This window comes from Arachis ipaensis, chromosome B1 (assembly GCF_059453495.1).
Source record: "Arachis ipaensis isolate K30076 ecotype BB chromosome B1, ASM5945349v1, whole genome shotgun sequence".
Lineage (NCBI taxonomy): Eukaryota > Viridiplantae > Streptophyta > Magnoliopsida > Fabales > Fabaceae > Arachis > Arachis ipaensis.
This window is the reverse complement of record NC_142436.1, coordinates 137,499,806-137,511,390: the sequence shown is the minus strand read 5'-3', so window position 1 is coordinate 137,511,390 and position 11,585 is coordinate 137,499,806. Positions and strand designations below refer to the sequence as shown.

Below are 11,585 nucleotides of genomic sequence, written 5' to 3'. Positions count from 1 at the left end.
AAATATAATTAAATAATTATATAATATATTTTAGGATCCCGCTAAGGAGACAATAGACTATTTGTACAATGTGTATAATGGGTTATTGAGTTACAAAATGAACATCTCCCATACTATCTTCTAATACCATGCATGATACCACTCATCCCAAAAACTTCAGCTGATGGGAAAAGGTAACACTAATGATTATATCTCTAATACTCTCTAAACTTTCATTGTACACATTGTATGAATATTCCATTGGCTCCTCATACTTTCCCTATATTTTATATTATTAATATGTTAAAATTAAATTCATAGAAACAATAACTAAAATATTAATATGTATTATATTAAATAATTTAATCAAATATATGTTATCAAACAAAATTTTAACTATTATTTTGAGACAAAGTAATGAGCTTGTAACATTGGTGGAAGAGGACAAAGATGATGGAGAGAGGAAGTAGGTGGGACACAGTTTTTGAGGATTCTTCCAACAAACATTGCTGGTTATGATTTATGAAAGTGTGTTACAGCTTTTCCATTCCCATGTTTAATGTCGGTGCCACTTTTTACCCTACATTCCTCCTCCTTGTTATTGCCAAAACAAAAAGAAAAAACCAATGTTTGTAACTTGTAACACTTCTACATCAGCCACTGTCATTCTATTTTTTGTTATTTATTTATTTATTTTTAATTCTTTTATTCAGTCATTCCTTCATTTGCACTATTATTTCTTCTCACTTCTATGCAAACATACATTCTAGTGATGTTTCAAGTTTGCTTCTGAATCTGTTTCTTCATCATCATTTGATTTCTGTCTCAACTTTTAAGCCCTGTTTCTGTTCCGTTACAATGCTATAAATGCTGCATTCAATGACCATTTATGACCAAGTAGAAGAAAACTTTCTTCTTTGTTTCTTTTAGCCATTTTTTGTAAAGTGAACCTTTTTACCAACTTCCATAGCCTTGGAAAGTCTTAGTCTTTTTTCTTCTCAACAGGAATATACTTTTTCCTGTACTTGCTTCTCCAATTTATTAGAGATTCTGGGGAAGTGCCACTTTTGGTTGTCACTGTCTTACTCAAACTACATTTGGTAATGTTGAAAAGAAGCAACAGTTTTGGAGCCATGAGGATGCTATGCTGGGGGTTTGGGTTTATAGGGTTCATGTTTGTGAAATTGGTACAAGGATTTGAGAATGGTAATGTCACAGATATGCTGTATTTCAATAATAACAGACCTTTGATGGTTGGTCTTACTCTTATTTATGGTGCTGCCGCCAAAGGAGCTGGTATTGCTTGCTCTCTTTCTCTCTCCATTCATTCATTCTCTTTTGGAAATGTTATTAATTTGTTTTTGAGTAATGTGTACTCTATCTGCTCCATAGACTCTGAAATTTATGATTTTTTTAATGATTATTTTATCCTTTTCTCAATCAAATAAAAGGGGTTATGCTTTATGAATAGTTTGTGTTGTTCTTGATATGGTAGCTGTTTTCAAGTCTCATTAGTATCTGCACCAAACTATGTTTCCTGAGTTTGCTTGAGATCTGGAGAGATATGATATTGCAATCCGACATTTTCAAGATTCTAGAACATTCTATTCCTATGAAAGTTGCCAGATACTCGCTCACTTGCCATGAATTGTGTTACTTTGTGCAGTATGTCTTGATGGATCTTTACCAGGTTACCACTTCCACCGCGGATATGGCGCCGGATCAAACAGTTGGCTCATACAATTGGAGGTGTGTGAGACACTATCATCCTTTTATATAAGGTCTTTATATAAGGACCAACTCATGTCTTTTAGATTCTTTTGTATGGTTTTGGATTGTGCCATGATAACAATCAATTTAGTTTTTTGTGTTTTATTGTTGGCAAAAATGTAAAAGAAATTGGGGTATGAGAGGTTTCACTGCTGCAAATCTTGGTTCATTTCAATTTTGGTACATGGAAGATCAAATATGTAGGGAAATTAAAAGGGTTAAGATATTTCCATATAGCCTTAGGCTTTGAATTTGGAACATTTTTCTCTTTTTTGTCCCTATTAACTCCGGCAAACTTTTCGGTGACAGGGAGGAGGCTGGTGTGGAAATGTCAGAAATTGCATTTATAGTAAGAAGACGCGGCATGGTTCGTCGGCGTTTATGGAAAAACAGATACCATTTGTTGGGATATTAAGCAACAAAGCTTGGGAAAACCCAGGTTTTAACACCTCAACTCAGCAGCATCACTATTCTTTTTCCCCATAAAAAAAATTAACTTCGTTAACTGTTATTCATTGAGATGATTATTTATGCAGATTTCTACAATTGGAATAGAATAAAAATTCGTTATTGTGATGGTGCATCATTTACTGGAGACAGTCAAAATGAGGTAAGAGAGGATGCAAGATCTTTTCAACATTAGTTTTCTATAGATTTTAATTATTCCTTTTCTATCAATCTGTTTGATGTTAATTTAGAGTTTTAGACTTAAACAAAAGTAACACTGTTTCATTCTATTGTTTATCCTTAATGTGGATTGGGTAGGCTGAATTTAGTTGAATTAATACTTAACTAAAAACTAATCATTGTTTTCGCAGCGAGCAGGGTTGTTTTTCAGAGGGCAACGCATCTGGCTCGCTGCTATGGAAGATCTAATGTCGAAAGGAATGCGCTATGCTAAGCAGGTTCACTTTTGATAATTTTATGGTGGAAAGAGTAACCAACTCGGAGGTTCCATGAACTCAGTTTGATAATGACAATGTTTTCTTCTTTTTTTTCTCTTTTAGGCTCTTCTATCTGGATGTTCTGCAGGAGGTTTGGCAACTATTCTACATTGTGATGAATTCAAGGAAATGTTCCCAAGAACCACAAGAGTAAAGTGCTTAAGTGATGCTGGATTGTTCCTTGACGCGTAAACATCATCCAATGAACTTCAAATTCTAGTCTATTATTCAGTGGATCTGCTCATAGATCTTAGTTCCGATCAGCGCATACACTCTTAGTAACAAAATGATTATCTGGAATTGCATTATTGCAGTGTTGATGTATCCGGCCATCGCAGTTTGAGGAATTTGTTTGGAGGTGTGGTTGCCTTACAGGTATTTTTCTCATGAGAATTTTTTTCTGTTGCTTCCTGCTGTTTCTATTTCAAGAATTGATGACATAGTAAAACATGAATAAGCTGAAATGATTTATAGTTGTTTCTTCACATCACAGGGAGCACAAAGAAACCTTCCGAGGACTTGTACCAGTCGCCTCAATCCAATTTTGGTAAAGACTATTCCCTTTTTGTGAATTTTTTTATCATATTGCTATTAACTTCAAATGTAGAGCCATCTCATTTTTGTTTCCCTCCTTTTGAAATTCTATTCAGTGCTTTTTCCCTCAGCACTCAATTGCCAGTGTTAAGGCACCACTGTTTCTTCTCAATGCAGCTTATGATACTTGGCAGGTGAATTCTTACCACCATTTCCCTTATAATTAATTGATTGATTCAGTTCAGCATGAAGTCAATTTCAATGAATTATGTTATTTTCAAAAGCATCAAGAGAGTCAGCACATGATTGAGTTTAAAAGATGCTTCTATTAATTCAGTAACCTTCATGTTAAGTCATTCCAATCATGAAAAAGATGCGCTTATTGTGCATGTGGTTAACCATTGTTGTGTGTATGACTTGGATCAAATTACCTCTTTAAGACACTGATAATATGCAATCACTTCCATGTTTATCAGATTCAAGCAAGTCTAGCTCCGCCATCTGCTGACTATCACTGGAATTGGTATGATTGCAGAAAAAATTACGCGCGATGCAGCGCGCCTCAGATGCAATATCTGCAAGGTGATTAAATAGAAGTTTGAGGACTAGTTCCTTTCCCTTTCCTTGCATGCACTTATCTACTATTCAGTGGTTGACATGTTCTCAATATGTCCTATTATTTACTATTAGTAATGTTAGCATCAACCTTGAATGAAGCAGGTTTTCGGAATCAGATGCTAAGAGCTGTAAGAAGATTCTCGAAGTTGCGTAAAAACGGGTTATTCATAAATTCTTGTTTTGCTCATTGCCAGTCCGAAAGACAGGATACATGGTTTGCTCGCGACTCTCCCCATATTGGAAATCGAGTATGTTTAGCTGAATTCATCATAAACAACTCCATTATCTTGCTTTTCTCAATATGCTAGGATGCTTTCTCTAGCTCACTACATGAAAGATTAACTATTCAAAGGAGAACATAAGATTAAGAAGGAAATGTTACATCTTTGATCTTTCAATTTCCATCAAGACACATGTTTCATAGTATAAGTATCTATTTATATGTTATCCTAAAACCATATAGTATAGTATAATGTCTAAAAATTTCGCATCTTCGTATTTGTGTCCTATCTTGTTCCACATAATGCTTCTAATGGTTGTCTAAAAACACATGCAGGGGATAGCACAGTCTGTTGGGAACTGGTATTTCGATCGAGTTCAAGTTCAGGCCATTGGTTGTCCTTACCCTTGTGACAAAACCTGCCATAATTTGGTTTTCAACTGATAGATTCATTGCCAAGGATATCATTCTTTCAATAATATTCTTGTGCTGTGCAAATTTTTCCTAAGTGCCAAGAAATGAAGAAAAGATAGCTCTATATATAGAAAAAAATAAGCTTATTGCTTTGAAAATTACATTATTCATTCATGTAAACCATTGACGGTTTTATTCAATTTTCATTGAGGTTCCTGTCTGTGGAACTTCCACCATAGCAGACTTGTGTTCAAGTTGAGAAGATTTTGCCTTCAGCCTCATCCCTAATGCTCTTCCATGCATTCATTTATATAAGCATAATTGATGAAACAGCACTTCATCTTTCTTTATCTTAGGATATAGATCATTGCTGTTTCTGAGGTGGCTATATATGCTTTGTGAAAATTTGTGGCATTCTTGAGTGGATTTTAGAGTAGTCCAATCTTTTGAAAAAATTATCTTGGGATGAAAAAGTTAACTAACACAATTATTTGAGGCTATTTTTATTGGAGTATGTTTTTTGGTGAATTATATGGTAAAAAATTAAAAATGTAAGTTTATATATATATTTTTTTTATGGGATGAAAGAGAGATTGAAAAAGTTAGGGTTCATATTTTGAACATCAATAAAATAATAAAAAATAACTATAAAAGGAATTTATACTCTCTCTATACAACTTCAATCTGTATAATAGAGTGTCTCATGTTTTTTGTCACAGTTAAGCATTTTTTGCACGTTTTTAAAATATTTGAGAACGTTTTCATCGATAACAAAATTTGAAAGGAAAAGTATTGGATACAACATACTATTTGCCAACTTATTGTCAACAATAATTAATTATTATATTTTAAACACATATATAAAGAGACACATCCAGAAAATATATCTATAAAGACATTTTTATTAAACACAACCATAAAAAAGACATTTTTATTAGACACATCCAAAAAGACACTTCCATTAAATACAATTATAAATAAGAGTTGGCAGAAATTGGCAGAAATGATGTTAGTAACGTAGCGGGATTGAATTTGAAATTATTATTTTGGCGTAAAAATAATTTGGGTGCATTTTTTTGTGGTTTACTCTTCTTTTTTTTCTCTTGCATCCAAACTTGTACTTTAAACAAGTTTTTTTAATATAAATTTTAGTAAATGGTTAAATTAGTTCTTGAAAGATCATTCATTCTTTAAATTAGTTATCGAAAGATTTTTTTAATCAAATTAATCATTTTAGTCTTTCCATCACTTACGTTGCTAATAACGTCAAAGTTTGTTGATGTGACACATTAAGTGACACCACAACACATACCTGGTAGTCCTAATTGGTGGCTAACATGATAAATTTATAAAATTAGATCAAATCAAAACCTAATTGAAGGGAGAACTAGTCAATTAAGATTCCTGTGTGTGTAGTAGTATCACTTAACGTGCCACATTAAGAAATTTTGGCACCGTTAATAAAAAAAATGACAGGAGGACTAACACGATTAATTTAAAATCTTTAAAGGACGAATTTAAATAAAAAAATATTTCAGAAATCAATTTGAAGAACGAGTAATCTTTGACAAATTTAATCATTTACCTATATAAATCTTGTAATATCTTTTTTTTTTTCTTATACTTCACTTTTTTTTTTGGATTGCAAAAATAGAATTTAAAATTATTTTATCATAAAAATTCTAATACCATACAGTTATAAATCATTTTATTCAAAATGTTTAAAAAAATAGGTATAAATATAGTTATATTTTTATTAAAATTTAATTAACATGTGGCCAGTAAATTATTACATATATAAAACAGAATTCAATTCTCGATAATAATTTAAATAAGAAAAACTCTACATCCGTATAAAAAATACATAGATGTTATCCAAGTAACTTTCTCCATACACGTGTTCCCCTACCCACAGTCGTTTGTTATACACACACCTTATGTAACGTATCGCGTTTTTGTTCTTCTTCTTCTTCTTCTTCTCACGCTCGTTTACGCACGGAGCGTCTTTTTCTTCTTCACCTTCTTCTTCGCGTTCCTCCTTCTTCTCCTTTTTCGCGTTCCTTCTTCTTCACGTGTTTTCTCCTTATCATCATTCTTTTGTTGTTGTTGCTGCTGTATTTTTTTTTTCTTTTCTTCTTTCTCTCTCTGGTGAAGAAGCAGTAGAAGGTGAGGAAGAAGAGTTTTGAATAGTGCAGAATGAACCGAACACAGTACTCATGGTGAACCAAACACAATACAATTGTATAGTACTGAGTGAACGAAACATAATCCATTATATAAAATCAAATTCAAACAGCTTTCTGCAGAATGAACCGAACACAGTACTCATGGTGAACCGAACACAATACTCGTGGTGAACCGAACACAATACTCGTGGTGAACCGAACACAGTACTCATGGTGAAACAATTGTATAGTACTGAGTGAACAAAACATAATCCATTATATAAAATCAAATTCAAATAACTCTGCCTACAATTTACGTATTATTAATCAATTCAATTCAATTCAGTACACCTCCGTCCATTTGATTCAATTCAAATTAGCAATTGCATTCCATTCAATTCGATTCAAAATTGAATAATCCAAACTTTATCAGTTTGATTCGTTTCAGAAGAGTAATCCAAATCGCTTTCCTGATTTGAAGTTAAGTCATTTATTATTTCGATTCATAAGTGCAGATCGAAGAAGAAAACGAAGAAGAATAGGAAGAAGATAAATGCAACCAGATCGAAATAAGAAAACGAGAAGATGAACGCGACTAGAGGAGAACGACGAAGGCAATCCAGATCAATAACAAAAGAATGACGATAGGGTTTCAGGGTTTAGAGTTTTAGAGTTTAGGGTTTATGGGTTCAGGGTTCAATGTACAGGGGTTCAGTGTATTTCAAACTTTCAGTTCGCCCCGTGTATTAATTTCAGTTCACTATGTTCATGGTTGAGGGTTTAGGGTTTAGGGGTCTAGGGTTTAGGGTTCAGGGTTCAAGGTTTTAGGGGTTTAGGGTTTACGGTAGGGTTCAGGGTTTAGGATTTAGCATTCAGGGTTCAGAGTTCAGTGTTCAGGGTTCGGGTTCAGGGTTTAGGGTTTAGGGTTTAGCGTTCAGGGTTTAGAGTTCAGAGTTCAGGGATCGGGTTCAGGGTTTAGGATTTAGGGTTTAGGTTTTAGGGTATATGGTTTAGGTTTTAGGATTTTAGGAATTTAGGGTTTATGGGTTCAGGGTTCAGTGTTCAGGGTTCTGGTTTTAGTGTTTAGGTTTAGGGTTTAGGGTTCAGTGTTTAGGGGTTCATAATTTTTTGGTAAACAGGAGAGCGATTTAGATTACTCTTCTGAAACGAATCAAACTAACAAAGTTTGGATTATTCAATTTTGAATCGAATTGAATGGAATGCAATTGCTAATTTGAATTGAGTTAAATGGACGGAGGTGTACTGAATTGAATTGAATTGAATTGATAATATGTAAATTGTAGGCAGAATTATTTGAATTTGATTTTATATAATAGATTATGTTTCGTTCACTCAGTACTATACAGTTGTTTCACCATGAGTACTGTGTTCGGTTCATTATGCAGAAAGTTGTTTGAATTTGATTTTATATAATGGATTATGTTTCGTTCACTCAGTACTATACAATTGTATTGTGTTCGGTTCACCATGAATACTATGTTCGGTTCACCATGAGTACTGTGTTTAGTTCATTCTGCAGAAAACTGTTTGAATTTGATTTTATATAATGGATTATGTTTTGTTCACTCAATACTATACAATTATTTCACCATGAGTATTGTGTTCGATTCACCATAAGTACTGTATTCGGTTCATTCTGCAGAAAGCTGTTTGAATTTGATTTTATATAATGGATTATGTTTCGTTTACTCAGTACTATACAATTGTTTCACCATGAGTACTATGTTCGGTTCACCATGAGTACTGTGTTCGGTTCATTCTGCACTATTCAAAACTCTTATTCCTCACTTTCTACTGTTTCTTCACCAGAGAGAGAAGGAGGAAAAGACAAAAAATACACCAGCAACAACAACAAAAGAATGACGATAAGGAGAAAACACGTGAAGAAGAAGGAATGCGAAAAAGGAAGAGAAGGAGGAGGAGGAGAAACGCGAAGAAAGAAGAAGAAGAAGAAGAAGAAGAAGAACTGAGCGTGATTTCACTCTCATTAATGCGCGTGATTCTATTTGGGATTAGGCCAACTTGGTTACATAATTACATGGATGTGTAGCGCCCCATTTAAATAAACGAACGCAAACAACTCAACATAATTGCACATGTACCATGATAGCTAAACCCTATTTTTTACATGAGCAATATTGTAAAATAGTTATGAGCTCTTTAAGGTAGCAATCACTAGGTATAGTGGGAATTGAAAGTCCGCACATTTAGGTAAAATCTTTGTCCACCAATAAAAGGTTGACATGAACTTCACCAATCTCCACAAAATCTTTCCAAGTTTTCCTCTGCTTTCAAAACAATCTTTTGAGAATAAATATTTCATTCACACAACTCATACACAAAGACAAGTTACCCGATTGCAATCAAATGCTTTCCCACAAGATTTAGAGGATAAAGGAAACAAGAGAGGCTTTCAATTGGACCAAAAGTGTGGATTGTTTGTTTGTTAACATAGGAAGTGTCAAGTGTGTTTGGTAAATGTCTTTAAAATAGAAAATTAAAAATAAAAAAATAGAGAAAATAGAACAATAATTTATTTGGTTTGTATTTTTTTTATTTCTATTTTTAGATTTTGTAAAAAAAAATAATGAAAATAGAAGACATAATTTTTATTATTTTAATCATTCTTTTTTCTTTTATAAAAGTTTAAACACAGAGAATATTAAAAAAATAAATAAAATGTAAATCAAATATACCTTATATTTTTTGTTCTATGTTAGAATATGAATAATTTTTTTATCTTAAAATAGTTAATAGTTATAGTCATTACCAATATGGTTGCAAAATAAAGTGGAGAAATGCACAAACCACAAAGGGAGAAAAAGGGTTAATGAAGAAGTCACCTTTATTGGGTTTCATAAAAATGTGAAGAAGGTGGAAACCAAATGAATATAGAAAAAGGCCATGTAGGTCACTTAGGGGAACAGTTTAAGGAGGTGATTAAGTAGGTTTAAATGTAATCTAATGTTTAGGGCCAACACAAAGGTGCAACCATTGGGGCTCAATGCACGAGGCCCACTTCTTTGTTTTTTCTCCTATGCTGTCTCTTCTTGTAAGTCCCTTTTGAAAGAAAAGAGATACAAATCCATATGCTTCAGCTACACACAAAGTGGCATGTGACAAATTAATATATAAAACCAATATTAAAGGGGGGAATTAAATTTCAAAAGTTGCTATAGTAATATTTAAACTAAACTTATCATTCTAAACAATAAAATTAATGAACTTAAGTCTTCATTTTCTTTTTTTAATAATTTTTTACGATAACTTCTAATTTGATAGACTAATGACTAATTTATTACGAATATGAATCTTATTTAAGAGTTTGTTATTGGCCAATAAATCATTGCATACACAAGATATGATATGAGCCTCCAACATTTATTTAAATATATAAATGAACTATCACTCGACTAACCTAAATTGATTAGACATTTAGTTTTTAATCAATGAAATTATGTTGACAAAGAGAGAGAGAGAGTTGTTATAGCAATACAAGATTCAACTAGATATTTCTTTGTAATTTTGAGTTTAAATCAAGGATAAAATAACAAAAAAGTATATTGAAAAATGTCACGAATCCTAAATTAAATAGTTAATATGTCATGTAGTTGTATAAGACCTTAGATGATTTTTTATGATGTTGAGTTTAAATTCTATGAAAATTAATAAAAGAAAAATACCATTTTAAAATAGAAAATCACAAATACCTAACTGAATTAGTTTAATAATAATAATAATAATAATAATAATAATAATAATAATAATAATAATAGAATAAAGAAGAGTGGGGTTGATGTCCTACTAAAGCAACATTGGGGGAACAACCTTTTGTTTTTAAGAAACCAAATCTTCATCTTCTCTCCCCTCCTTTCTTGAGGAACAATTATGCTCTCTTTGGCTTCTAACTCCAACCTTGCCTCTTGTTGCAGTTCCCTATGCAATCATATTGGTGCCAGAAGAAAAGTGTTCCATTACATTTTCATCTTATGGAAATGCATCATAAGAACCACCAAGAAAGTTAGGCACTTTGTGCCATCTTCATACTTTCATAGTGTTTGACCCTCTAAATATAATCTTTATATAGTTTGGTTTGGACTCTAACATCATTGATTATGGACCGTGAAATTGAGCCTCATAGTTTTGTTAAGACTGCCAATTGCCATTGAAAGCAATTGGGAGAGTGCGGATGCTTTGCACGTGACAACTCACATGCATGATGCATCAACAATAATATACAATGCAAATTTAGTGTAATTTAGACAAAGAATTAAAGAGAAAGCCATATTAATTTTTCCTTTACTTGTTTCTTTTTTCCTTTTTTCTTTTTTCTTTTTTTTTTTTGGACGCCCGGGGGGAGGGGGTGGACTAAACTTTAAAAAAATCAAAATATATGACGATACAACTTTACACAACTAATAATTTATTAAACTACATGTAACTATGTGTAACTCATCAATATCTCTATCTTATTTTTGAATTTGGACGCTAAAAAAAATCGCTCGATATTATCAGATTTATTAAAAAATTACAATAATATATTTACTGTTAAATTTAGTGATAGAATAAATTTAACGATAAAAATTTTGTTGATAATTATTTATTGGTGAATTTTTTTGTCTACCGTAAATTACCGACAAATTTAATGGTTAATATAAATTTTTATTTGGTAAAATTCTTGAGCTAGTTACCAGCGAATTAATCCCGATCACAATCATATTTGTATTCTATATATATAAACTTTCATTTTATTGAAAGAACTGAAAAGGCTATTGGAGGTAAAGAGAGAAGGGAGAAAGAGAGAGGAGAGGGTTGGAGAGAGAGAGTGTGTTTCGAAGATGAGAATGGAAGGTTTGTATTTTAAATTTAGGACAAATTTTTTGTTAAATTTATTGGTGAATAAATCTCACAAAAATGTAT

The 11,585-nt window shown here is 32.2% G+C and overlaps 1 protein-coding gene across 1 annotated transcript; it reads left to right on the top strand.

Moving 5' to 3' along the window:
* Positions 1-402: 402 nt before the first annotated feature.
* Positions 403-4,760, top strand: LOC107635655 (pectin acetylesterase 10). The gene is made up of 12 exons (XM_016339196.3): positions 403-1,275; positions 1,646-1,728; positions 2,059-2,188; positions 2,286-2,359; positions 2,568-2,654; positions 2,757-2,881; positions 3,008-3,068; positions 3,187-3,240; positions 3,344-3,421; positions 3,704-3,809; positions 3,948-4,093; positions 4,402-4,760. Exons 1-12 carry the CDS (start codon positions 1,083-1,085, stop codon positions 4,507-4,509), a joined length of 1,245 nt encoding a protein of 414 aa, XP_016194682.1. The 5' UTR covers positions 403-1,082; the 3' UTR covers positions 4,510-4,760.
* Positions 4,761-11,585: the final 6,825 nt, after the last annotated feature.

Excerpts from the sequence above, each read along its gene's own strand:
- LOC107635655 (XM_016339196.3), top strand. The coding sequence starts at position 1,083 with ATGTTGAAAAGAAGCAACAGTTTTGGAGCCATGAGGATGCTATGCTGG. Across the intron at positions 1,276-1,645 it reads TGCTGCCGCCAAAGGAGCTG|TATGTCTTGATGGATCTTTA; the intron begins GTATTGCTTGCT and ends TACTTTGTGCAG. Across the intron at positions 3,069-3,186 it reads GAGGTGTGGTTGCCTTACAG|GGAGCACAAAGAAACCTTCC; the intron begins GTATTTTTCTCA and ends TTCACATCACAG.